Consider the following 24,573-nt stretch of genomic DNA (forward strand, 5'->3'; position numbering starts at 1 on the left):
CTTTTTTCTGATTTGATCCCAGAATGTCCCACTTTTCCTCAGGATGTTCCTATTTTCACTGGAGAAAGGCTGGAGGGTACGGAGTTATCTGACCTCTGAGCCATCTGAAGGCAATCCTGTATAGGGATGGTTTTTATGTTTAATTATGTTTTTATATATGTTGCAAGTTGCCCAGAGTGACAGGGGCAAGCCAGCAAGATGTGTGGGGTATAAATAGTAAAATTACCATTATAGAATGGGATGTCCCTATTTTCATTGGAGAAATGTTGAAGGGTATGAAAGTGCAGGCAGTGGGAAAGTCCAGCAGTTCCAACCCATGACCTGCTTTGATCCTTGTGATGAGCCAAAGGTGAACTGTTCCAGAAGTTCTGCAATCACCATCTTGGTAGTCCAGATAACCCCACAATTAATTAGCAGTTGTTGTAACAATGAGCTCATATATGCTCACTTGCTTTGATATAGGCTAATTGGCTTGCTTTGATGTTACCCTTATCTGTGGGGTGCTGGGCTCTGAGCAAAGAAAGCAAATCTGTAAGATTTGGCCATTTGCCACCTATGCTCTCATCTGGTCAGGTGAAGTGATGGGAAGTCCAGGTCAAAGTGACATATGCTGCTTTGTGTATAAAGAATGTTTGGGCATGGATAAGCCATCTCTGTGATGTCCATCCCATAAAGGCTTGGATACCTGGCAGGCTGATATGCTGCAAATCTACACCTTTCTTTAATTAAGCACTAGAACTGATCTCTCTGGTGTTTCTCACACCTTTCTTTGGCATCCCTGCACCCAACCACCCCCACAAGCCCTCCTTTGAGCCCTGCGGTTTGGAACTACACTTCAAATTGTACTCCCATCCCCTGCTCTCTAAATACCAGTTGCTGGAATTTGCATGCTGGGAGAGCGCTACTGTGCTCAAGTCCTGCTTTTGAACTTCCCATACTGTCGGCCACTGTGAGAACAGGGGACTGGATTAGATGGGACCTTGCCCTGATCCACCAGGGCTCTTCCTACGTTTTTGGTGTCTGATGGTCAATAAGAAGCTAATGGTGTGCAAGCATCCCTAAAACCAGCTAGGAGCCTTGTATAAACCTTCCTGGAGCAGTTGAGTCAGACACTCTTCCAGCATGTAAAAGATGCCTTGCTGCTTTCAGCAACTTGAGCAAAACATTGAAAAGATACATCTGTTATAAAAGACTGCTTTGTGGTCATGGGGAAGTGAGGAGAGCGGATTTTTTGTGGGGAGGGGTTATTGTATCTGCTCAAGTTGTTACAAAAAACAACAACAAACCAAAACACTGATAAATTGTTTTGTTTTGAATCAGAAAAAGAAGAAAAGAAAATATGTCCCTAGGATAAAAATCCTGGAGTAATCCCATATTCTCTCATCTTATTTCTAAGTAGTAAAAAGGAACACAAAAAGTTTCCTTATACTGAGTCAAACCATTGGTCCCTCTAGCTCAGTACTGTATACACTGACTGGCAGTAGCTATCCAAGCTTTCAGAACAGGAAAGCCTACCTAGAGATGCTGGGGATTAAACCAGGGACATTCTACATGCAGGCCAGATGTTCTACCATGGAGCCATGGAACTTCTGACACTGTATTTCCAGTTCTTTGGGATATGGGTGAACAATGCAATACTTATTGAGTGGACAGTAACAGCATTAACTCTCACCCAAGGGAGCTTTGGCCTTATACTTTAGGCCAGAGGTGACTAACCTAGAACCCTCTAAATCAGCCTTTCTCAACCTTGGGTCCTTAGATCTTGTTGGACTACTACTCCCATCATTCCTAGCCATCATGACCAGCGGTCAGGGATGACAGGAGTTGTAGTTCAATAACATCGGTGGATCCCAAGTTTGAGAAAGTCTGCTCTAGATGGAATACAACTCCCATCATCCCTACCCAACACAGCTAATGGTCAAGAATGATGGTCCGACACATCTGGAAGACACTGCAGACAGAGCAACTGCTTCCTTTAGCCACCTTGTGGGGAGCAACTACATTTTCAAAAGCTGAGAGGTTCACAATGAATTCTAAACACTGGTTTGAATTACCAACAGTTCTTTTGCCAGCAGACTTCTAGAAGTAATATATTATTTGGAACACTAAGGTGGTTTCAATATTTTAGTGTACAGGATAAGCACTGAGCTGAACACCAGATGATTAAAATGCAAAAGGTAGATTCCTGCTTAGAATATGAAGTCCCCCCAAAAACACTTCACTCTTGTCTTGCATGAAGCAGACATTCTCAAGCGCAAGTGCTAAACTGACACTGATGTCTTACTTCCTTTTAATCTGCAATGTGTAACTTGTCAGGAACTGGCGGAGCAAATCAGCCTGTACTCTTGAACTGAAAGACAAGTTGTTCCTCTTGTAAGATGTTTATAGAGTAGTTAGATTTTTTTTCTCTGCACTAGGGAGAAAATGTTCATAAGAGGCTAACTACCCCCTGCATATATTTCCTGGAGCAGACATGGTTTTGAAATCTTGTAGCAGTCGTGGTAAGACAATTGGGGGGGGGGACAGCAATTGGCAGAATGGGTGGCTTGGCAAAGGGTTAAGCACTCCTCCCCTCCACTATTTCGCCACTCTAAATTCTCCCCTGAAACAGCTTTTAATTTTAACAACAACAATAATGTTGGGGCTCAGTTACATCTATAGGCATATATCATGCAGCTAGTTCCTAAAATTATTTTCTCCTTCTCCCCATGGAAGTCTTAACCAATTTCCTTGTTCTGTATGGAGTGGAACTGTGACTAGGTAGATGGGCAACAGCAGAAGTGGCTGCTCTGCATGACCCCAGCAAAAAAGTATGTTCAGGCAGCATGGAAGCAGAGACTAGGTAGAAAAATCATTTTTATAAATTGACAAAACCAGTTTTTTAAAAACAACAACAACCAAGTCCTGTGAAAGATGCTAGAAGGGTTGCTGACCATGGGGTATAGAATATGAACACCATGATACAATCATTTGGTTTATTATGACTGCAAGTCTTTGGGGAGCAAGTGCTGGATATGTGCGATCACCCAGCACTGAGTGCAATGAGTCACAAACAGGTGGCTGAAATGCTGGGAGGAACTCTGAAATCCTCAGAGTCCGGGGAAGGTCTGTACCTGGAAAAGAAACATCAGCATCACCTTAGCTGGCCAGCATTTGTGGCCCTCTTTGAGGTACGATCTTAGCTAGAGCTACCAGCAAATTCCAAAGTTCTCACGGCAATTTTAAAATGCATGTATGGTCTAGGTAAAATATTGATTCAGTGGTTCAACAATATAAAAATCACACAAACTACGTTGCATTGTAGCCCCAGTCAAATACCTACACACAACCATAATCTGGTATTTCCATATCCTTAATTATTGCAAATCCCAGGCTGCATGTAGTGGTTTGGCTTCACCCTCAGAAGCACACTCCATTGTCTCTCAAGACATGTGCCAACAACTCACCCATCTATATTCCAAACAGGGGTGGGGGAAACCTGTTGCTCCCTTGATGCTGTAGGACTCCAACACCCATCAACCCAACCAGCATGGCCAATAATGAGGGATGATGGGCTCTGTAGTGCAGTAACAGCTGGAGGGCCACAAGCCCCCCCTGCTTTAGAATACACTTCACTTGATCCATATTACTGAGGTCTGTTCTCTCCACCCCACCCTGTGAGATTAGAGTGCCCATATGCTTCACTATTTAGAGGACAATATACAGAGTCCTCTATCCAAGTCCAGTTTAACACTTAAGAAAAAAAAACATAAGGGGCTGTGAAGCGGCCCACAAACAGTAAGATTGCAATACAGTTGTGTTGAGCAGACACAATGGCCAATTTGCATCTTTACATGTAAGTTAGCATATGCACAATTTATGCAAATCTCTGTCCTCTTTAATCCTCTGTTTGGGTGATGTATTTCCTTTTTATTTGGCAGCCTATAAGCAGCTACCTTAGTAGAGGCAGCCTGTTTACTTAGATGCTTGTGAACATGCCAGTTCTCTTTGTAAATCAAAGCTTATCACTCAGAAACAGACACCTTCTGAGCCTCCTCCTTCCACCCCGTTGGATAAATGATATTAACAAGTGTGAGTGACCTGGGAATGGTTAAAGGAAAGTCTGGCATGTTGGGAGGCTATGCTGTGTGTGGAAGTGTAAAGTCCAGGGTACTCAGAGAAGGCCTCTGAAGATGACCTGATAAGTATGTGAATGATTTTATAAGGGGTTTGATGCACTTTTAACAGTGCTAAATTTTGATGGGTTGACAGCTGGTTAAGCTTCTTGCACATTTTAGAGGTCCCTGTATTCTCATTTGCTATAGTTCTTCAAAATTCTTTGTACAGTGGTACCTCGGGTTACAGACGCTTTGGGTTACAAACTCTGCTAACTAGGAAGTGGTTGCTCCAGGTTAAGCACTTTGCCCCAGGATAAGAACGGAAATTGCACGCCAGCAGGGGACCCCATTAGCTAAAGTGGTGCTTCAGGTTAAGAACCGTTTCAGGTTAAGAACGGACCTCTGGTACGAATTAAGTTCTTAACCCAAGGTACCACAGTAATGTGTAGGGATTCTGTAGCTTGGTCAATGCCCAGAGACATACAGGTACCTTGACAGTAGGAAAGACCACTGTGCCATGATGGCGAGTTCTACTGGTGGAATAAGATGAAAAGGTGGTGGTGGGGAAGCAGGTTTTCATCAAAATAAGAAGTGGGTCAAATGTCTTCCCTATTTCTGCTTAAGGAGTAGCTGCGAATGTTGAGAAAATGAGATGGAGAAGACTGGGAGGTAAGCAAGATGGCAAAGGAGTATATAATGGCTCAAGAGTAGAAAATAAATTTGTGTATTTTATTTGTCGGGCAGTAGAGCTCTGGAAGAAATCACTGGAGATATGAGTTTGCAAATACTGTGGTGGGGGAGTCACCAGCTTAGCTTCTTCCAAAATCATGGTGCGGCCACAAAACAGAAAAAGGAGTAACCCCCCATACCTCTTTTACGCAGAATGATGCTTGCACGTTTCCGTCCATTTCTGTTTTCTACGTGGCATGTATAATTGGCCAGATCTGGCTCCTTCACAACGTCAAAGATTAATGCCAACTCCACTATTTTTTCTCCAAGATGCTCTTTGAGAAGCCTAAGAGAAAGAATCGTTTTTAGAAGATTGTCAGGCTCACATTGGCAGGGAAACTGAAGATGGATTGGATTTATTCACAAAGCATCTCTCTCTCTCTCCCTCCCCCCCCAACTTCCTCTGGATTGCATTATAGTATGAGTGCAAAAATTATCTTGTGGTGGAGGGGAAAGTGGGTCAAGGAAAAGAGGTAGATGAAAAAGAAGGGCAATAACATGCTTTCATGCAGAAGGTTCAGTCCTTGCCATTTCCGGTTAAAACAGGCCTGTGGCCCACCAGATGTTTCTGAAGTATAATTCCTATCACCCCTGTCCATGGGTCATGCTGGCTTGGGCTTATGGGAGTTGGAGCCTGGCAACATCTGGTGGGAGTGATGACTGTTTCAGATTCTGGACAGCTGCTACCAGTCAGAGTAGATGATACTGGGCTAGGAGAAGATATAGTCTGACCTGATATAAGGCAGATTCCTCTTTTAGTTATGCAGTGACCCTTTCCCACAAATATGCTGGGGGAAACTGCAGTGATCTAAGAATGTGATCTTCAGAACATCAACTCCCATGTATATCCTGAATTATGATTGTGGAATTGGAAAACACACACAAACAGTGGGCCAGATTCAACTAATGAGTCCCACAATGACGTCTGTTTGAGTAGTAGGGCTTTCCGCCTCCCTCCATATGCCCTACCCAGTGCTGGGAGGTAGGTAGAATCCCAAAAAAACAGTGGGGAGAGAAGAGGGGAGATCATTCTGTCCAGAAATCAGAAATGCTTGTACTAATGGAAGGATTGCTGTAACTCTATGCTGAATTCCTCTTGGAGTTAAATCATAAATTACGACATTTCACACAAAACTGTTGTGCTTCTTGACAAAACATTTGGCAGAAAAAGGCATTGGGTTGTATCCTTAGTCTAAAGCTGGTGGGGTGCCCCACCTGCAAAATCTGGGATAAAACTCAGGGTACCCCAGTAAAGGGGTCCATGGAGAGGGTTCTGTCTGAAAGCCCAAAGGTGGGCTGCTGGCCTACAGAACATCCCTGAATGGCATCCTGGTGGGATTTCCCCATTAGATATGCATCAATGGATGGTGTCCATTTGCCAGGATTGCCCCTGATGGGGATATCCACCAGCAATAGGTTTGCCCTGTACCTACAGTGGTGCCCCGCAAGACGAATGCCTCGCAAGACGGAAAACCCGCTAGACGAAAGGGTTTTCCGTTTTGGAGGTGCTTCGCAAAACGAATTTCCTATGGGCTTGCTTCGCAAGACGAAAATGTCTTGCGAGTTCCTGCGGGGTTCCCCCCCTTTTCCCCAAGCCGCTAAGCCGCTTATCAGCTGATCCGCTAAGCCGCTTAACAGCTGATCCGCTAAGCTGCTAAGCCTCTTATCAGCTGATCCGCTAAGCCGCTAAACCGCTTATCAGCTGATCCGCTAAGCCCGCTAAGCCGCTAATAGCACTAATCCGCTAAACCGCTAATGGGCTTGCTTCGCAAGACGAAAAAACCGCAAGACGAAGAGACTCGCGGAACGGATTCTTTTCGCCTTGCAAGGCACCACTTTATTCCAAAATCCAGCTTACATCTGCAATCAATAAAGCTTTGGCCACTTTGATCCCAAGCTGGTGTCATGTCTTTCTTACTTCAATACACAGTTGTCAATCTTCTCCCTTGGCAACAGCGGCCTGCTGCACTGTGGCCCTTAATCAGGTCTTGAGTTTACAAATGCATGAATGGTAGGGCCAGCCCTTGAAACACAAGCCTTGGGAACAGTGGGAGAGCAAGCCTGGGGTGCCTGGGATGGTGTGTGTGCTCTGCGCCCAGGGGCGGGGCAAGCCACCAGCAGGGGCAAGGCCAGCCACCCATGGGGTGGGGTCAGCTGGGGTAGGACACTCCACGGGGGCTCCTCCCACTCAGCCGCCCTACAGCTGGGGTGTGTGTGGAGGCAGCGGAGAGACCGTTTCGGGCAGCCCGGAGCCTGCGGGCACCCAAACCACCACGTCACTCCCAGGAGAGATGTGTGGCTTGGGCATTCTGCAGGCCCTGCGGTGAGTTCCGCCCAGCATTTTGTCACCCCCCTCAGTGGTGACACCCGGGGCAACTCGCCTCCACCACCCCCTTTCTCCGCCCCTGCTTGGGAACATGTTCTTTGTATCCGAGCCAGTTATGAAGATGTTGATGAGACCTGGTTTCATATATGACTAGCAATGACAGAGTGCCACATTTACATCTGTATCAAATTTAAGCTCAAGGCCTTTTACAACTTTGATACCTCTCCCCACCCCACGACTGAGTCATACAGATTTTGGTACACTGCAGATTATTTACTTGCACCTGAAAGCTTCCCATGGAAGTGTGGCCTCTTCTCAGAATCTAACAAACCATCTATGTAACAGCAGTGATAAGTGTTCTCACTTTGTCGCTTTGCTCCTTCCTATAATTCCTCACGCTGTTGGAGGTTTCACTATCCCCCTCATTATCTCATGTGGGTGAGAGTGCAAAGAGGTAAATTAATCAAGGAGGGGTAAAATAAGGGTTTAATTCAATGTGCCTCCATCCTCACTCTTCATGCAACCCAGTATGAATCTCATTTTTTCTTATCTTAAAATAAAATAAACAGGAAACATGGTGTGCGAGGGGGCGGGTAGGGGACCAGAGATGGATAGACAATTTAATAGTTTCTGGGAAAGCCTCTTGAGAAATGTGTACACTGTTTTATGGGCTCAACCAAAGAAAGAGAAAAATTAGCAACTGATAGGGTGATTTATATGCAGTAAAATTCAAAACTGAACAATTTTCCTCTGTTACAGCAGAAGCGGCAGTATTGAAATTCATTGCGAGTTGCTTCCCAATCAGACACAATTCACAACCCACCAGGCAGGCTTAAAGACTATTATTCCTTGTTTAAGAGGACCAGTTCGATTTACACAATGTTTTTATTACAGCTCTTAAAAACCCACCTGGCAAGGAGATTTCATTCTTCCCTCTTCCATGCTCCCCCCCACCCCTCCCAATCAGCCATTCCTTTCAGCCGTGGATCAGGTGGACCCCACCATATCAGGGAAAGACCTCAGAGTTATCTGCTGGATGATGGCAATATAGGCAGGTCTCTTCTCTTAAAGAGTCAGACTTTTTGCCTCTGTGCTACAGGTAAGACAGGTTGCTGGTTTTTACTGTTACTTTAAGAGTTAGGAAGCCAAAGAAAGAAAGAAAGAAAGAAAGAAAGAAAGAAAGAGGGTGTGGCTAAAAAGAAGGGGTATTACACTGGGTCTGGGGCTTTCTTCAAGGAGCAGATGATTCAACTGGGGGGAAGCATAATTCTGGTGCCCATAGCACTTCTCAGGCACTCCCAGGCTCTCAACACAGCTTGGGATAGGGGGCAGTCCCCTACAGACTGCTCTCTTCCTTCTTAGCATTCCTTCACTTCCTCCATCTAAGAGTGAATAAGTGCTCCTTACAACAAGGCTTGTAGTAAGTTACCTGTACCAGTGGGAGCTAAGAGACAGAAAGGCAACCTCTTCCGCCTCTTCCCTGATTCCTTCTCTTTCAGTAACTACTTGCTGGTAAAGTAGATCACTTCCTTTAAGGCTTTGCTTCCTGCTTCTTCTCCAAGTTCAGTTTGTTCAGTATGTATGTGCCAGCGTGTGCTGTTTTTAACTTCTTGACTCCATCTTGGCAGCATGCAAGACCTATATTCAAGGCCTGAAGTTTTCTTTATTTCTTTCAACCAGCGGTCTTACCAGACTATTCCACCCCCACCCCCTGTACACTGCTGCAATATATTCACCGTATTTTTTTGCTCTATAAGATGCACCTGACCATAAGATGCACCTAGTTTTTAGAGGGGGAATGCAAGAGAAAAAAAATTCTTTAAAGGGAGCGCTGAGCAGAGCCTGTCTGCATCCCAGGCTCTGCTCAGTGCTCCATTTCATGAGCCACATGGAGCGTGTGTGCGGCGCTTGCAGGCTTTTCCCCGAGGAGGGAGAAGGGCAGCCTGTCACTGAAGGTACAAGGGACTCCAGAGACATATTTGCAGAATCTCTACAGTTTCTTCAGGAACAAGAAGGAAGCACAAGCCCAAATGATGCCAAGGAGTTAGCCATCTATCAACCAACAGCTAGACTAGGGAATGGTTCTCTGTTCAACACAAGCAGCCTGCTAAGTACACAATTTTGAGATACATGGTTTTGCTGTTGTTGTTTTTAATTTTGGAGTGGTGCCATGTACCTGATTTCCCCTTCTTTAATGTGATTTTCGAGCTCTTCAATAAATCTCTCTCCTCGTGTCCAGTAGATCATTGGACCAGACTCTCCGCTGAACCCAAAAAATGCTTTGCAGGCAACTGTTAGTGGTTGACCTGAGAAAAGACGCAGAACAAAGAAAGTTAGATGGATGGTTGTAAGGATGAGAGCACAATGGTCTATACATTTCTTTGTCAAAGAGGTTTTTTTTAATAAAAAAAACGTTTTGGGATTGAGCGCTGATGAGTTTTCCTTAAACCAATGAAACTTTGCCTATGCCTGCCTCAGGCTAAAATAAACTCGGCCCTCCAGATGTGTGGGGACTACAACTCCCATCATCCCTAGCTGACAGGACCAGTGGTCAGGGATGATGAGAGTTGTAGTCCCCAAACATCTGGAGGGCCAAGTTTGAGGGCTACATTCCTTTCTCAGCAGCCTTCTGGGGGCTGCATGTAAATGATGGATGGGGCCTTTGTACAGCAGGCTTCTACAAATACATATCCCTCACTGTCTTCCATCCAGGGAAACAAGAGGCATTATCAGAGTTCAAGGACACATTCCAGCCAGGCAAAACCACACAAGGAATGTGTGGAACAGGGCCAGTGGGACTAGGGAGAGGCTGTGACCTGAGGAGAGTCCTGAGGATCAGACAGAGAAGCTTGGAGGGCTGCATTTGATATAGCTGTGTGTGTATGTGTGTGTGGCCTGAGGATAGAAATTTTGTGACATTTCTCCACAACATTAACCCTATCAATTGGCTCATGCATGCCCCATTCTTTTGCCCCATGCTTTCTAGGCAGAGGTCCACACTTTCCCAGTCTGTATCCAAGCATTTTTGGGTTTTTTGCCTCATTGCTTCCCCCAGGAAAACTCAATCATTACCGCTGAATTGGAGTAAATTACATACTGAGTTTCCTGCAGATTGCCAATTGCTCCAATTTAGTGATAAAGAGCAAATTTTTGATGGAGGGGTGTGGATGCTGTCGGACCTTGACCTGGGAAGCCTGGACCTGTTCCTAGAAATGCAGAGCAAACGTAAGTGCTGGCGAACCCTAAGTTTTTGTTCCACAGTCTGCCTTGAAGCAACAGAGGGCATCTCTATAAGGTTGCAGTTTTGTGCACAACTACTTGGGTGAAAGCTCCCCTGAACATGGTGCAATTTCCTTCTGAGTAATTTTGTATGGAGCTGTGCCAATTAATATGCTTTTTAGAAATGTTTAACATGTGCTCATGAGTATATGCACAGCTCTTCTTTGATTTTAATACGGAGAGGCACTTATAGCAATGTGAGAAAAGGGAAGGGAAGAAAAGCCCTGAGTTGTGGTCAATCAATATTGACAGCATCTGCCCTTTCTACAGTATATCACACTGGGAGGTACTAGTCAAACAGCTTGGGCTGCATGTTTCCTATTAACTGACCCACCAAGGTTTCTTTTTTTAAACCAAGAATTCAATGAGAGGAAATGGAAATATTCCAAAGAGATGTCTAATTTCTACAAAAGCAGAGAACATTTCCTGAAGGGATTCACACTGTTAGAAGAAATATAATAATAATGATAATAATAATAATAATAATAATAATAATAATAATAATAATAATGTTTAAAACCAAAATGCTGTAGGAATAATTCGCCCCATTTGCTAAGCAGACAGATTTGCAATCCGGCATGGAAATTCACTTCCTGAAATGTTTATTAAGTGCTGAATTTAAAGTGTTTAGGGCAAGGGGAGTGAGCAGACGAATCCTACTCATCTTCATTTGGAGTTGATATTGCTGGTTTCAAATGGACTTTCTGGTTCAGCTGTAAACTTGCATTGAAAATACTTTATAAGAAAACCTATCAAGTTTTTAATACTTGTGTGCTGAACCAGGCTTGGGGTTTGTGAGTGGAGGAAATTGGGGATGAAATTTATTGGAGTAAGGAATGTTGAAAATTTCGGGGAACCTGGAATGAACATGGAATGGGCTGGTGGATGGAATTTTATCAGTTGAAAGCTGGAAGAGGGAACAGGTTGGAAGGGAGGTGGAATTAGCTGATTACTAGGTCTAGTAGGGTTCATCCAAGACTTCCCAGTTTTCTGTGAATTTTTCATTACACCTCAAACACTCTGTCTGGGATTTGCTGGCAAAAGCACTTAAATAATGCAGCTGAAATCCGGAGAGAAAATAAATCCTGATAACACTTTACAGATCAAACCTGAACAAAACCTGGTGTAGAGTATCTGGAGAGACAGAGAACCTTTGCCTTTCTTAAGCCAGTCCTTGTACATAGCAGAGTGACATTTAACTAAATAAACAGAAGGAGACTCGCTCAGAACTGTACAGTCAATCAGGGCATGTGCTTACTCGGCAAATATCATGGAATTGCCTGGTTGCTAAGCAGTACCCCACCAGTGGTGGCCTTTGTGCTCTCAAAGCACCCTATGTTTTGGCACCCCCTGAAGGGTGGCACCCAATGTGATTGCACCAGTCGCACTACCCTAAAACCACCTTTAATCCCACCCTAGGTTATCTGATGTTCTGTAACCCTTAAATTACAAACATAATGATCCCTGCTGTTGCACTTTCAACAGGGTTAAATCAAAGCAACTCCATGCTTCAGACAGGAAGCTGCTGGTGGTGCTTAGGACTGAACAGAACAAGAGAGGAAGCTCTTTTCTTTTCTTTGTTGCTATGCAAGAAGATGACTTCCTGTGCAGAGTAGCTTCTGCCTCTGTGCTCAACAGGGGTGGAGATGGGGGGGGGAGAGCACATACATCATGCACAATCTTTGGGGTGTGCCCCATGGGGGCAATTTGAAAATTGGGAAATGCTGCTTCGACAAAGGTCCTCTTCCCTGGCTCTTGGGGCATTGTCCAAGGTTTCACATGCAGTTTAATTGCATTGTGTATTAGAGGAAAGCACTTCGCAGCACTCTGGTTTTAATTACTTTCCTTTTAATATCTCCCTTGGTTTATCTAATTAAGCATCAAAGGCCTCCAGAATGCATACAGCATCTTTGTCTCAGATCGATGTCCCTTTTGGCCATCAGAAGTGTAGTCCAATAGTTTAAAGATGCACTGGAGGAAAAATGGGAGCAGAGTCGGCACATTCCTGACGCATTAACATTTAATAGGATATTTCAAGTGGCAAAAAGGAAAGGTGGGCTGAGAAGAGTGTTAGAACGTCATTAATTCTCCACTTTAAAGTGGGGTCACCTTGTTACATGAAAGGCCCTCAGTTCCCAAGCTGGAAAAGTCTTCTTTAGCTTTACTTCTTCTGTTCTGTCAATCAGGCCTGTTTGTTTCAAACTCCCTGCTGATAAGATCATGAAGGGCCTCCTCACTGGCTAAAATGACTTCTGATAACTTGATTGCATTATGCGTGCTTTGCTGGGGCACTTGCTCAGTGAGTTTGTGCGACTTTTTGCACAGCGCATGATGACATCGTTCATAAAGAAACAGGAAGAAAAAAGGAGTGCCATCGCATTGACAGGTCTTGGATGCAGGCAAAATAATCTCTGCTGATTTTGTAACAGTCTTTGCTAAGGGCTCAAAGCAGAGTTTGAAATGATCCTATAAATATTATATCACTTATCACATCTGTAGCTTAACTATTGCTAACTGACACCACCCATTAAAAAAAGCGACAATCTCTGGAAGGCTGACCAGGTATTCTTTTCTATTGTCATCCTTTTGACAAGTGATGCCAGGTAATTTTCAAATATTTAAGCATTTGGCACAGATGGGGTGGAGAACCTCAGGCCTGGGGAATGAAGCAAGGTTTGAATTTGTGCTGTACCCTACAGCTATGCCCCCTGCCCCATCCCTTTTTACAACAATCTGCAAATGAGGAATTTCCCCCACCTAGTGCAGCAATACCCTCCCTCCCCCACTGCATCCCCATTTATTTTTGCTCAATATCCAGCAAAAAAATTAAATGCACTGGGAGTTGTTAGGAGACCCCTATTCCCCTCTACATAGCTACAATTGCCAGAGTTTTTTAAACAGTCAATCCCTTTTCTTAGGGAATTTGGGATTGGAGCTCTGAGAGGGAAATAGGGATCTGCTAAGAAGTCTCAGCACCCTTGATGAACCACAATTCCCAAGATATTTTAGGGAAGTCATGAATGTTTAAAGTGGTATGATACTGCTTTAAATGTCTAGTGCAGATGAGGTTTCAAATGCTTTCTCATGCTCTTGTGGCTTTTTACTAGAGAAACATTTTTATTTACTTGGTCCTAATAAAGGAATTGTCCTACAGTTAAACTTCTGGGTTCTATGTTGAATATCAATTTCCATGCAGCTCATTTCAAACGATAAACTATGGGCGCAATAAGTCAGCCAAAAGCTGCTGATCCTTAAGCAAAAGACAGTATATTTCAAAATATAAGCCATGGAACTCAGCAACTAAGGAAGCAAAGCAAGGATGAAATCAAGGATGCCATAATTCAACATTTGCCAAAAGTGAGGTATGGTAAAATTTTGACATTTGCAGGTCAACATATCCTTTCATCACAATCCATACTGAAAAAACCACTTAGTTCTAATTCCTTGCATTCTGAAATTAATGGTGCTTCCAGGTGGATACTAATTTTGAAGTTGGATTTAATCACATATCAGCAAATTCACCTTGTACATTTAAAATTGGTCTGGTGCTCCTCTGCAACAAACAGCTCCCCTCCCCCCCGACTTTTTTGTAATCAATAGGTAAAGCAACAAGAAAAAGCACTGGAAAGTGTGGGATAACAATTGCTTGATGTGACATCATATAACCTCCCTGCAAGCTTTGTGGAAAGAGATTAGGATGAATGGCCAAAAACCAGATCAGCTGGAAATGACCTTTGCTTACATTCAGAGCTTGCAACTCTTACCTTATCATAGTTCCACTCCTTTGATTAACCTTCCTACCTGCCACCCAGTCTAATTTAGGCTGCAAGACCCCAGGAGCTAAGAACCTGCATCTTGCTTATTTCACTCTGCACTGCACCATGAGCACATATAGATATATATTTTTTTTTTGCTAAAGATCCACTTGAGTTTAGAACGATAAAGTGTGGCATATATTTAACACTAGAGGGTGCCCTTGCAATCTAAGAACATCCTAGATGCTGAGAGAAAGGATGTGAAAGCTGCTTCTCTGCTCAGCAGGTTTAGAGAGCTGCATGTAAAAGGGACCCCACTAATCACAAGTGTAGACAGGTGATTTCTGCTCTGCAAAATAGATGTCATTTAGCTATACAAAAATGTTTTTTTGCTATTGCCATTAAAAACACACACATTATTGCTGTTGTTGTTTTATTGCTGTATAGAAATGCTAGTCAATTAATTGTACACATTTTTGTCAGTTAATAAATGGATTAAATCACCATATATTTGCATAGAGATAACAATAGTTCTGGGAAAGAGGAGGACATCCCAATGAAAAAAGAAGAATGAATCATGAAGATGATGGAATAGATGGCTAGACTAACTGTGAGAGTTAAAGAACAGAATGAAGAAAAATTTCTTGAAGAATGGAAATATTTTTCAGAATATTTGAAAAAAAGTTACGTTAAAATGTTAAAATGCATGATTTGAAGCACAACAGCAGATGAGAAGTGGTAGTTTAATAATTTATAATTAGCACATATAATGGGCATAATTATATACAGCAGCTTTATAAGGCGATACAGTAGTTTTCAACCAGTGTGCTGTGAAACCCCTGAAAGATGGTCATGGATTCTTCGGGCAACACTGGCCTCTGCCTCTCTTTCCCTCCCTCCCTCCTCTGATGCCCTCTTGCATCTTTGCCTCCCAAAGGCTTGCACAGCTGTTTGGTGCAGCAGCCCTGGCTACAAGCTCCCCAGGTGAATGGTGCCTCGAGGGCTGGCCAGGGGATGCTGGTGGCCAGAAGATGAGGTGGTCTTGGACTAAGCAAGCAAGAGGGTGAGGGAGCCCAGCCAGCTAGTCCACCAACCCATGCTGTTGGGAATGGACAGACAAATGGGAGGCACATAGTTGGCTTTTCTTGTACTTGCTGTGTGCAAGGCCTGCTTGGGAGCTTAATGCCTGTTGCTGAAGGGGAGTCTTTCCACCATGCAGGCCAGGCAGTGCCCACTGCTGCCACTGCTGCCTCCCAAGGTGAGTAAGGTGCTAGCCTCACTGTCATTCACTGTCAGGCTACTAAGGCTGAAGGCGTCATCTTCCCAGACCCCTGTGGGGCAGAACAATAAAGCACCTCTCTTTGGTGCAGGGGCAGCAGCTCAGTGACCAGGGGCAGTGGCTACCTGGAAGACTCCCAAGGAGAGGAGAGGAGGCTGAGGGAACCTTCCACAAGGGAGAGTGTTCAAAGAAGGTTGAGAGGCTGCCAGCTCTACAGGTAAGGGGTGACATAGCCGGGCTCCTGAGCCCTACAGAGGTGTTGCAGGAAGAATGTAGTTGGTCAAGGGGGCTGCAGACTCAAAAAGGTTGAGAACATCTGCTTTACAAGAACTAAGGTAAGGTGTTGTTGTTTAGTCGATTAGTCGTGTCCGACTCTTCATGACCCCATGGACCAGAGCACACCAGGCACTTGACTTTTATATGGCTGTTGTTATTGTCCATGGAGCTTTCTTGGCAGGGATACTGGAGTGGATTTCTGGTTCCTTCTCCATAAGGTAAGGTAGGGCAATATTATTGCCCCCCCCATATTGCAGACCAGAGTGTAGGGGCTAAGGCTACTTTGTCCAACTCCACACAGTGCCATGGAGTGAGATTTCTCCTGTGGGCATATGTGATCCAACTTTTCTCTGCCACAAGGAGTGGAGAATGAATTTCCCTGAAAACTGATGAACTGAAGAGGCCAGTTCCACACAGCCGTACCAACTGGCCCTAATAAAGGCACTTTCGTATGAAATTGTTTTGCTCCTCTGCCTTCCGGCCATGTTAAATCAGTTTAGCAACACTTAAGAATATTTCTGCAAGATGTTCAGTGGCTCCATTCCTCTCCCCAAACTCAGCCAAGCAGTACTATAAAAGCAGCCACTGAAAGCTAGTCCGTAGTTCAAACGACATTTGAGTTAACACCATGCAAATGGTACTTTTGGCAGTTGTGTCAATGAGCATGAAGAATAACCTGCCAGTATATAATGGGTTATTAAGTTATAAACCTGTACATTTGCTTGCATGTTAATTTACACACACACACATGCACACACTTTAAAGCATCAGCTCTAACAATAGGCATGCACAAGTTCTTGGCAAGAGAAAGAAAATGCAAAATAGCTTTTGCTTGCTTGTCCTGCTTTGACCTGCACTGCTTGGTGGCTTAGCAACACGTTACTTCGTCTGCATACAGTGGGGAGGGGAGCCTTTAAAAGCTCCCGGGCCATAAAAGAAATCTTGTGTGAGATGCAACTGTAGAGTTAGAAAGGACCACGAGGGTTATCTAGTGCAATCCCCTACAACAGTGCAGGAATCTTTTGCCTAATGTGGGACTCCCTCCTTTGGCAATCCTCACAGAACTTCTAGGCCAATCGTTGCCATTAATTTGATTGGAATCAATTTTAGAATGAAATGATTTTAGAATGTTTTATCATTTTACTGTTGTCAGCTGCTCTGAGCCCGGCTTTGGCTGGGGAGGGCGGGATATAAATAATTTTATTATTATTATTATTATTATTATTATTATTATTATTGTTGTTGTTGTTGTTGTTGTTGTTGTTGTTGTTGTTGTTGACTAGTCACAACCCAAGATGGTGCATCTGAGACTTGGCTGATGATGGGATGGAGTGTAATGGCAGGAGACTGGCTGGGAGATTGTTTTCTCCTTGCCTGGTTTCTTCTATTGCATTCATTGTGCTACCTTCTTCCCTCTTCCGGGTTTCAAGTAACAAACATGCCTTAAAGGCAGGTTTTCTAGTTATGTCTGGTTGCCTTTTTATTTTATTTTATGTAGAATGGGCAGGAAGACACCATCTCCTTGTTCACCTCAGGTAGCAGAAAGTCTTGAACCAGCACAAGGACCGTAGCACAGCGGTAGAGCATCTGTTTCACAAATTTCAACACCCAGCATTTCCAGGTAGGACTAGGAATGTCTTCTGCCTGAAATCTTGCTGAGCTGCTGCCGGTCAGAGTAGATGGCACTGAGCTAGATGAACCAATGGTCTGACAAAGCATCTTCCTCTATTCCTAAGAATGTGTGCAGGAATCTTCTTTCTCTCTGGAAAATCTGTTGATGGAATGATGCCAGGCACATCTCAGGCAAGAAAAAGAAAACCCATCTGAGATCCTTGTGTCTGAGGCAGCCTTTTGCTTCAATTAAGTTGTCAGCCTGGCCCTTCATCTCAGCATGCCCAGAAGGTCACCGCAGAGAGGGATTTGACTTAGAATTGGCTTAAAGTGAAAGTAATCAATGCAGAAGCATCAAGTATAGTTGGAGCCACAGTTGGTGATTGTTGAAGGCAGAAGGGGAGAAGAAGCCACAAGCAACTTCAACAACAATGGCTGATGTGTCAATGCAGCCTTGTATAAATCTTCGTGTGTGTGTGTGTGTGTGTGTGTGAGAGAGAGAGAGAGAGAGAGAGAGAGAGAAACTGGAATCATGCCTGCTATTCTACCTCCCATCCTTCCAGCAACTGGTATTCAGAGCATACTACCTCAGACAGCAAAGGTAGAACATAACCATTGTGGTTAATAGTCCTTGATAGCCTTATCCTCTATGAATTCATCAAATCCTTTTTTTAAATCCACCCAAGAAAGTGGGAGCGAGTTCCATAGTTTAATTATGCATAGGAGTTTGTTCCTTTGCCTGTCCCAAACCTCCCAACACTCAGCTTTTTATCATCATCATCACCATCATCATCATCATCATTAAAATTTGTATACCACCCTTCATCTGCAGATCTCAGGGCAGTTCCCAGCATAAAAATACAATATAAAACCACAAATACATGATAAAAACAAGAAAAAGCAAACAAACAAACAAATAAATAACCTCCTTCCCACACCTTATCGTTGATAGTCCTGGGTTCTTATGAGGGAGAAAAAAGCGTTTCTCTATCCACTTTCTCCACACCAAGCATAATAATGTGAACGAAGCAGATACATGAACATGGCTTGAAATCCCTATCAAGCACCATGCCTGTTCCCAACTGTACAGAGAGAGCCTATGAATGGACAAGTTGTGCTTGTGTGTTCAGATATTCAGCTGCATGACTTGAGGTCAGGACAGGTGGGGAGAATAGGTAGAGTTCTAATCATTCCCCTCCATCATTGCAGATGACCCTCACGGTCCCTTCCAGCTCTACAATTCTACAATTGACTGGTTGCCTATATAGGGCTAGTGTTTTTGTTAAACAGGTGGCAACTATTTTAGGTGCGTCCAATTGATGCATGATTGCTGATGTTTGGGTCCTTCTGGACCTGGAAGAATGCAGAATGGGGGCATAGTAGGGATAGGGAGGGTGCGCTTATGCATGCCCTGCTGATGCATGCAGGGGACCAGGGACAGAACCGCTGTGTGAAATGGTCACAGCCTGTATAGCAATGAAAGGCCAGACTTTGGACTTTCAACTTCCAGTTGCACCCTGTGCAAGCCCAACATTCAGCCTCTTGCCTACCTTTCTGCTCAATTCACTATGTCATAGGTGTGAAGCCCTGCAGCATCCCCTAGGCTCTGTGCCCTGTGTGACAGAGCCAATCATGCTGCCCAAAATCGGCTTCTGTAGTAATGTGGCACAGACCACCCCCAGCTTATCCAGGAGGGGCTTTATCAGGACAGTACTTAGCACATCTTATCAGTTGAGTATAGAACACCCACATACCCATCTACAGCTGTTAACTCATCCAACAAAGACAGCCCTTGATCCTCTCTTGACCAAGTACCAGTACATTTCTATTCCACCAGTGCTATTTAGTTTCACCCTGGCCTGTCCCTGCATGTTCACTGTAACCTTCATTTCCCTCACCAAGAGTTCTGCTTCCACAGTAGGGTTACCATCAGTCTTCAGCAATCAGCTGGTGACATGAAGACAAGAAGCAACACCTGCTAATGTCTGCAGAACAAACCTGGCCATGGCCTTCTTTTGGGAGCTGGTGGCACAAATGTGTAGGTAACCCTTCTATTGCCCTAGCCCTGACTCAACCCAACATTGCACCACAAGAGCCAACGGACAAAGCCAGAGTGTCCAAACTTGCAAATCTCCCTGCTATGCAGCCTTTGTCTTTAGTTCAGCATCGAGTGCCAGCAACTCAAATATCAGCATAAAAGAGTTAAGAATCTGAAAGGAAAGCAAGAACCCGAGGCAGAGCACAAAGGCAATGTGGTATTACCCACCCCCAACCCACCCTTTGTTGCAGAGACCTCTGTGCGAACCCTTGGTTCCATTTCGGAAAGCCATTTGATCCATTAAAACAGGTGCTGTCTGATGGCAATGTCTAAATTGATCTGCCTGTGCTTTGGGAACATAGGCCATTGGGTAGTGTACAGTAAGGGAAGGGATGTTAGCAAAGAGCTGGCTTTTTAAAAAAACAGTAAAGGGGGGTAGGGAAGGGTTGTGAACAAGAACACACATTGTGCTGAGCCACATAACTCATAAATGCTTTGCATTAAAAAGGGACAGAAGGAGCCTCTTTGGAAACAATAGTGCAAGTATGCAGAACACATGGCTTCCAGATGTTGATGGACTTCCAAGCCCCATCAGCCTCAGTCAGCATATATGGTAGTCTGGCATATTGGGAGTTTTGTCCAGCAACATCTTGAGGGCTACAGATCCCTCCTCTCCAGAGTAGAGGATGAAGGGAAAAGACAGGTGCAAAGCTAGGCAAGAGATGCTGGCAGAGAAGATAGAATAACATACATGAAGCCATTGGGAGTGGTTATTAGGAGTTTTGGAGCGGGGTGCCATCAGCATGCTGATGACACTCGGTTCTATTTCTCCATAACACCTGAATCAGGAGAGGCTGTGCTGTCCCTCGGTTGCTGCCTGGACGAAGTGGTAAAATGGATGAGGGGGGGAAAGGCTGCCATGACAGAGGCACTTTGAGTGAGTAGCTCCTGTGTCTAAGAAATTGGTCATTCACCTACCCTGGGTGGGGTTGCACTCCCCCTGAAGGATCAGGTTCACAGACTGAGGTCTCCCAGATCCAGCTGTGTCACCGGAGGCCCAGGTAGCCTCTCTGGTTAGAACTCACGTTTACTAACTGTGGTTGGTTTGACAGCTTCGGCCATTCTTGGAGTGGAAAAGCTTTGCGACAGTAGTTCATGCACTGGTTTCTCCAAGGCTGGATTACTGCATTGTGTTCTATGTGGGGCTTCCCTTGTGCTTAATCTGGAAGCTGCAGTTAGTCACTGCAGCATGATGTCAACACATGAGTGAGGCCTTGTCAGCACATAACATCTGTGCTCAAGAGATCTGTACTGGTTACCAGTTTGCTATGGGGCCAGCTTCAAGGTGTTACTATTAGTATATAAAACTTTTAACAACTTGGGACCAGTTTGCCTACGAGATCACCTTACCTCACATGTGTCCACTTGACCGCTTCAATCAGTGGAATTGGAACTGCTACAGATGCCACATCATTCCTGTTCTGCATTTGTAAGAAGTCCATCGTTTAGTGTGGCATCACTTGCACTTTGGAACTCTCTGCCTATTAAGATCAAGCAGGCGCCTTCACTGTACTCTTTTTGGTGCCTGATAAAAACATCCCTGTTTAGGCAAGCCCATCCAGATGCTTAGAAAGTAGAGATAATCTGTTTTAGAATTTTAAGTTTTGTATGTTTTAAGTTGTAATTTCTATTGATTTTACTGTTTCATCTTTTGTAAACTGCTTCAGGGTTTTATTTTATTTTATTTACAATCAAGCAGTGTATAAATTTTATGAAACAAAAATAAATAGGAAACAGTGTTATGCTACATTGCACCCTGTGGTGTAATATATTTATGTTTGTAAATGTAAGTTGCTTGGAAAACTTTTAGGTAACAAACGACTATAATTATCATCATCATCAACAATAATAATGTTGCAGCCAATGCACTTAGAGTAGACCCATTGAAATTAATGGACCTAAGTTAGCCATGTCTACTGATGGCAATGTCAGACCATTTGGTCCATCAAGTTCAGCATTTTCTACAGTGATTGGCAGTGACTCTCCAATATTTCAGGCAGGGTCTTCTCCATTCCTACTTGAAGATGCTGGGGGTTGTGTCAGGCAGAGTTGGCGAAGGCTGAAATTTCACTCTTTGTACAATTCTGAGATTGCAGAACAAGCCAGAAATAAAAGCAAGTATCTCTTTATCACTGCTTGGCAATGTGTGCATAGGGGGGTATCTAGGGGTTGACGGGACGTGGGTGGCGCTGAATTTTAAACCACTGAGCCTCTTGGGCTTGCTGATTGGAAGAGTGGCAGTTTGAATCTGCATAATGGGGTGAGCTCCCATTGCTCTGCCCCAGCTTCTGCCAACCTAGCAGTTTGAAAGCATACCAGCGTAAGTAGATAAATAGGTACTGCTGTGGCAGGAAGGTAAATGGTGTTTCCATGCACTCTGGCTTCCTTCATGGTGTTCTGTTGTGCCAGAAGTGGTTTAGTCCTGCTGGCCACATGACCCGGAAAGCTGTCTGTGGACAAACGGCAGCTCCCTCGGCTTGAAAGTGAGATGAGCACCACAACCCCATAGTCGCCTTTGACTGGACTTAACCATCCAGGGGTCCTTTACCTTTACCTAGGGGTTGGTTAAGTTGGCCCCTGCCAAGGGTGCAGGCCTGGAGGGGGTGCAAAAAATGTGCCCCTCCACTCTGCTTTGGGCAGCTAGGATGGGGGGCACTGATACAGCTCCTTGCCAAGGGTGCAAGGGAGCCTAGATATGCCTCTGTGTGCGCGGGACATACTGTTTTTTGTTTTTCTGTTGAGGCTTCTGTGTAAGACAGGCAAAAATTCAGCTAGCGTGTTGTCGCTCTCCCCCACCTCACATTCCTGTTCAGAAGCAGACTTGAATAGTTTTCACAGAGGCCAGGGATCTCTTAGCAAGCAGGCTGGTGTGTGGGTACGTGTGCCCCTGGCTGCTGACAGAGGTGATAGCAAGGTGTCGTTTCAAAGAAGAGGAAGAGCAAACAGCACCAGGCCTCTGTGAAATGCAGAATAATAAAAAAAGGATTTAATACTCTCTCTGTGCGTGTCTGCTGTACCCATGAGTCCAAATATTAATATTATCCAGCATTCATGCATGCCATTTTTAGGGAGCATTATGCTGCACAAGGTTTTGTGAGCCAGTGTGGAGAGCCAGTGTGGTGTAGTGGTTAAGAGTGGTAGACTCGTAATCTGGTGAACCGGGTTCGCATCTCCGCTCCTCCACATGCAGCTGCTGGGTGACCTTGGGCCAGTCACACTTCTCTGAAGTCTCTCAGCCCCACTCACCTCACAGAGTGTTTGTTGTGGGGGAGGAAGGGAAAGGAGAATGTTAGCCGCTTTGAGACTCCTTAAAGGGAGTGAAGGGTGGGATATCAAATCCAAACTCTTCTTCTTCTTCTTCTTTTGCATTTTGGATGACCCCCATCCCTTCTCGCAGCAAAACCACTCTTCAAAAATTCACTGCATAGTATGAGTCTCATTATTTATGGGGAAGGAATTGTAAGATGGAGATGGAAAAAACAATATGAAAGCTTAATACAGTGGTGCCCCACAAGACGAATGCCTCGCAAGATGAAAAACTCGCTAGACGAAAGGGTTTTGCGTTTTTTGAGCTGCTTCGCAAGATGAATTTCCCTATGGGCTTGCTTCGCAAGACGAAAACGTCTTGCGTTTTTTGCAAGTTTGTTTCCTTTTTCTTAACACCGTTAATACAGTTGCGACTTGACTTCGAGGAGCAACTCATAGAACGTGGTGTGGTAGCCTTTTTTGAGGTTTTTGGTGATTTTTGAAGCTTTTCCAAAACTTTTCCGACACCGAGCTTCGCAAGCCGACAAATTCGCTAGACAAAAAAACTCGCGGAACGAATTAATTTCGTCTTGCGAGGCACCACTGTACTGGGCTTGAGCATCAGGCATGACTTTTATTCAAATATTTCTAATAAGTGGGGAATACTAATGGAGAGGGGAAAAGCTGAAGCACAAATGTAATCCAAGTGCCATAAAGAAACCAATAAGGGCTAAATTGGAACAATCAGGAGGATAACTTTACATAATGTAGCGGGACCACCCTGCAAGCTTTCAGTATAATTTTGTGCCTACAGTCAAACAACCATTCTATTCATTGTGAGCAAATGTGCAATAGCTACAGAGGTCTGTAACTGATTAATTACACTATAAAATAGCTGCTATTTACAATCTTGTGGCATCAGTTTAAAAGAGAGCAGAATTCAAATATACTATCTGACCAAGTGCAGCAATGTCTACCTACTTTCAGTAGTGGCAACTCTGCAGTAATTAGAAGTTTCCTGTGATAACTCAAACAGAGTTTTACAGCAGCATTTTAAGCTATGTTACATACTCTCTCTCTCTTTTATCTTCCTCATATTATGACCTGCTTTCCTCAAATAAACCTCCCCCCCTCATTGCTTAAGATTATGTTTCTGTTTTGCCATGGGATATTAAAAAAAAACCTCTGGCTTGTCAGTGTGAACCTTATTGTTACTTGATCCTAAACTACTTGGATGTAATACTCCTGAGGAGAGAATAGTGAGGTTGGCAAACACCCTGTGTTAAAATAAGGAAGTGGTTCATGGATTTGATGTTATTTCCAGGCACTCCAATTTTGAGGTTAACCAGGCATCTCTAGCCATCTAGCCCTGAGTCCATGAACTGTTTTTATAAAGGAAGGCTACTCACTCTTTCATTTTAACTCGTGTTCAAACTGAGCGAAAGGGAACTGTTGCATGGGCATGCCATAAAGGTCACAGGCTAAGGGTCACCTGCTATTTAAGGCTTGGATTTCTCTCCTGTGGATCATGGCCCCCTCCTCTGCTAAGACACACAAAGATGAAAAGCTTGTGTGCACAGACCTCACTTTCCAAAAGGGATATGGGCAGTGTAGCCTTTTAATGCCCTCTGCACATTCTTAAAGGATGCATGCGTACAGAGGTGCAGGTTTCTTTTCTCTAGACCACAAGTAACCAATGTAACCTTGCCCTTTCAGTTTCTGAAATGCATTTTTTTTCTTCTCTCAATCTGTGTCTCCAAGCGATGTTATCTCAGCAACTGACTACCACAGGCTACTCGCACAGAACAAATCAGCTTATCCATTTCAAACATAACAGAAGTGGGGTGAGGGGAGGAAATCTGCATCTTAAGAGCATC

General features: G+C 44.2%; 1 protein-coding gene across 5 annotated transcripts in view; it reads right to left on the reverse strand.

The window, feature by feature from the left end:
- Positions 1-24,573, reverse strand: part of IL1RAPL2 (interleukin 1 receptor accessory protein like 2) — a 491,230-nt gene that overhangs the window by 25,460 nt on the left and 441,197 nt on the right. For all 5 annotated transcript variants that reach the window (XM_082207241.1, XM_082207242.1, XM_082207240.1 and 2 more), the window contains 2 exons: positions 9,329-9,458; positions 4,967-5,112 (listed from right to left, as the gene is read on the reverse strand). In XM_082207241.1, the coding sequence (XP_082063367.1) occupies positions 4,967-5,112; positions 9,329-9,458 (276 nt within the window). The remainder of the gene's footprint in view (positions 1-4,966; positions 5,113-9,328; positions 9,459-24,573) is intronic.

The sequence above is a fragment of the Podarcis vaucheri genome (genome assembly GCF_965113315.1).
Source record: "Podarcis vaucheri genome assembly, chromosome: Z".
In the NCBI taxonomy this organism is placed as follows: domain Eukaryota; kingdom Metazoa; phylum Chordata; class Lepidosauria; order Squamata; family Lacertidae; genus Podarcis; species Podarcis vaucheri.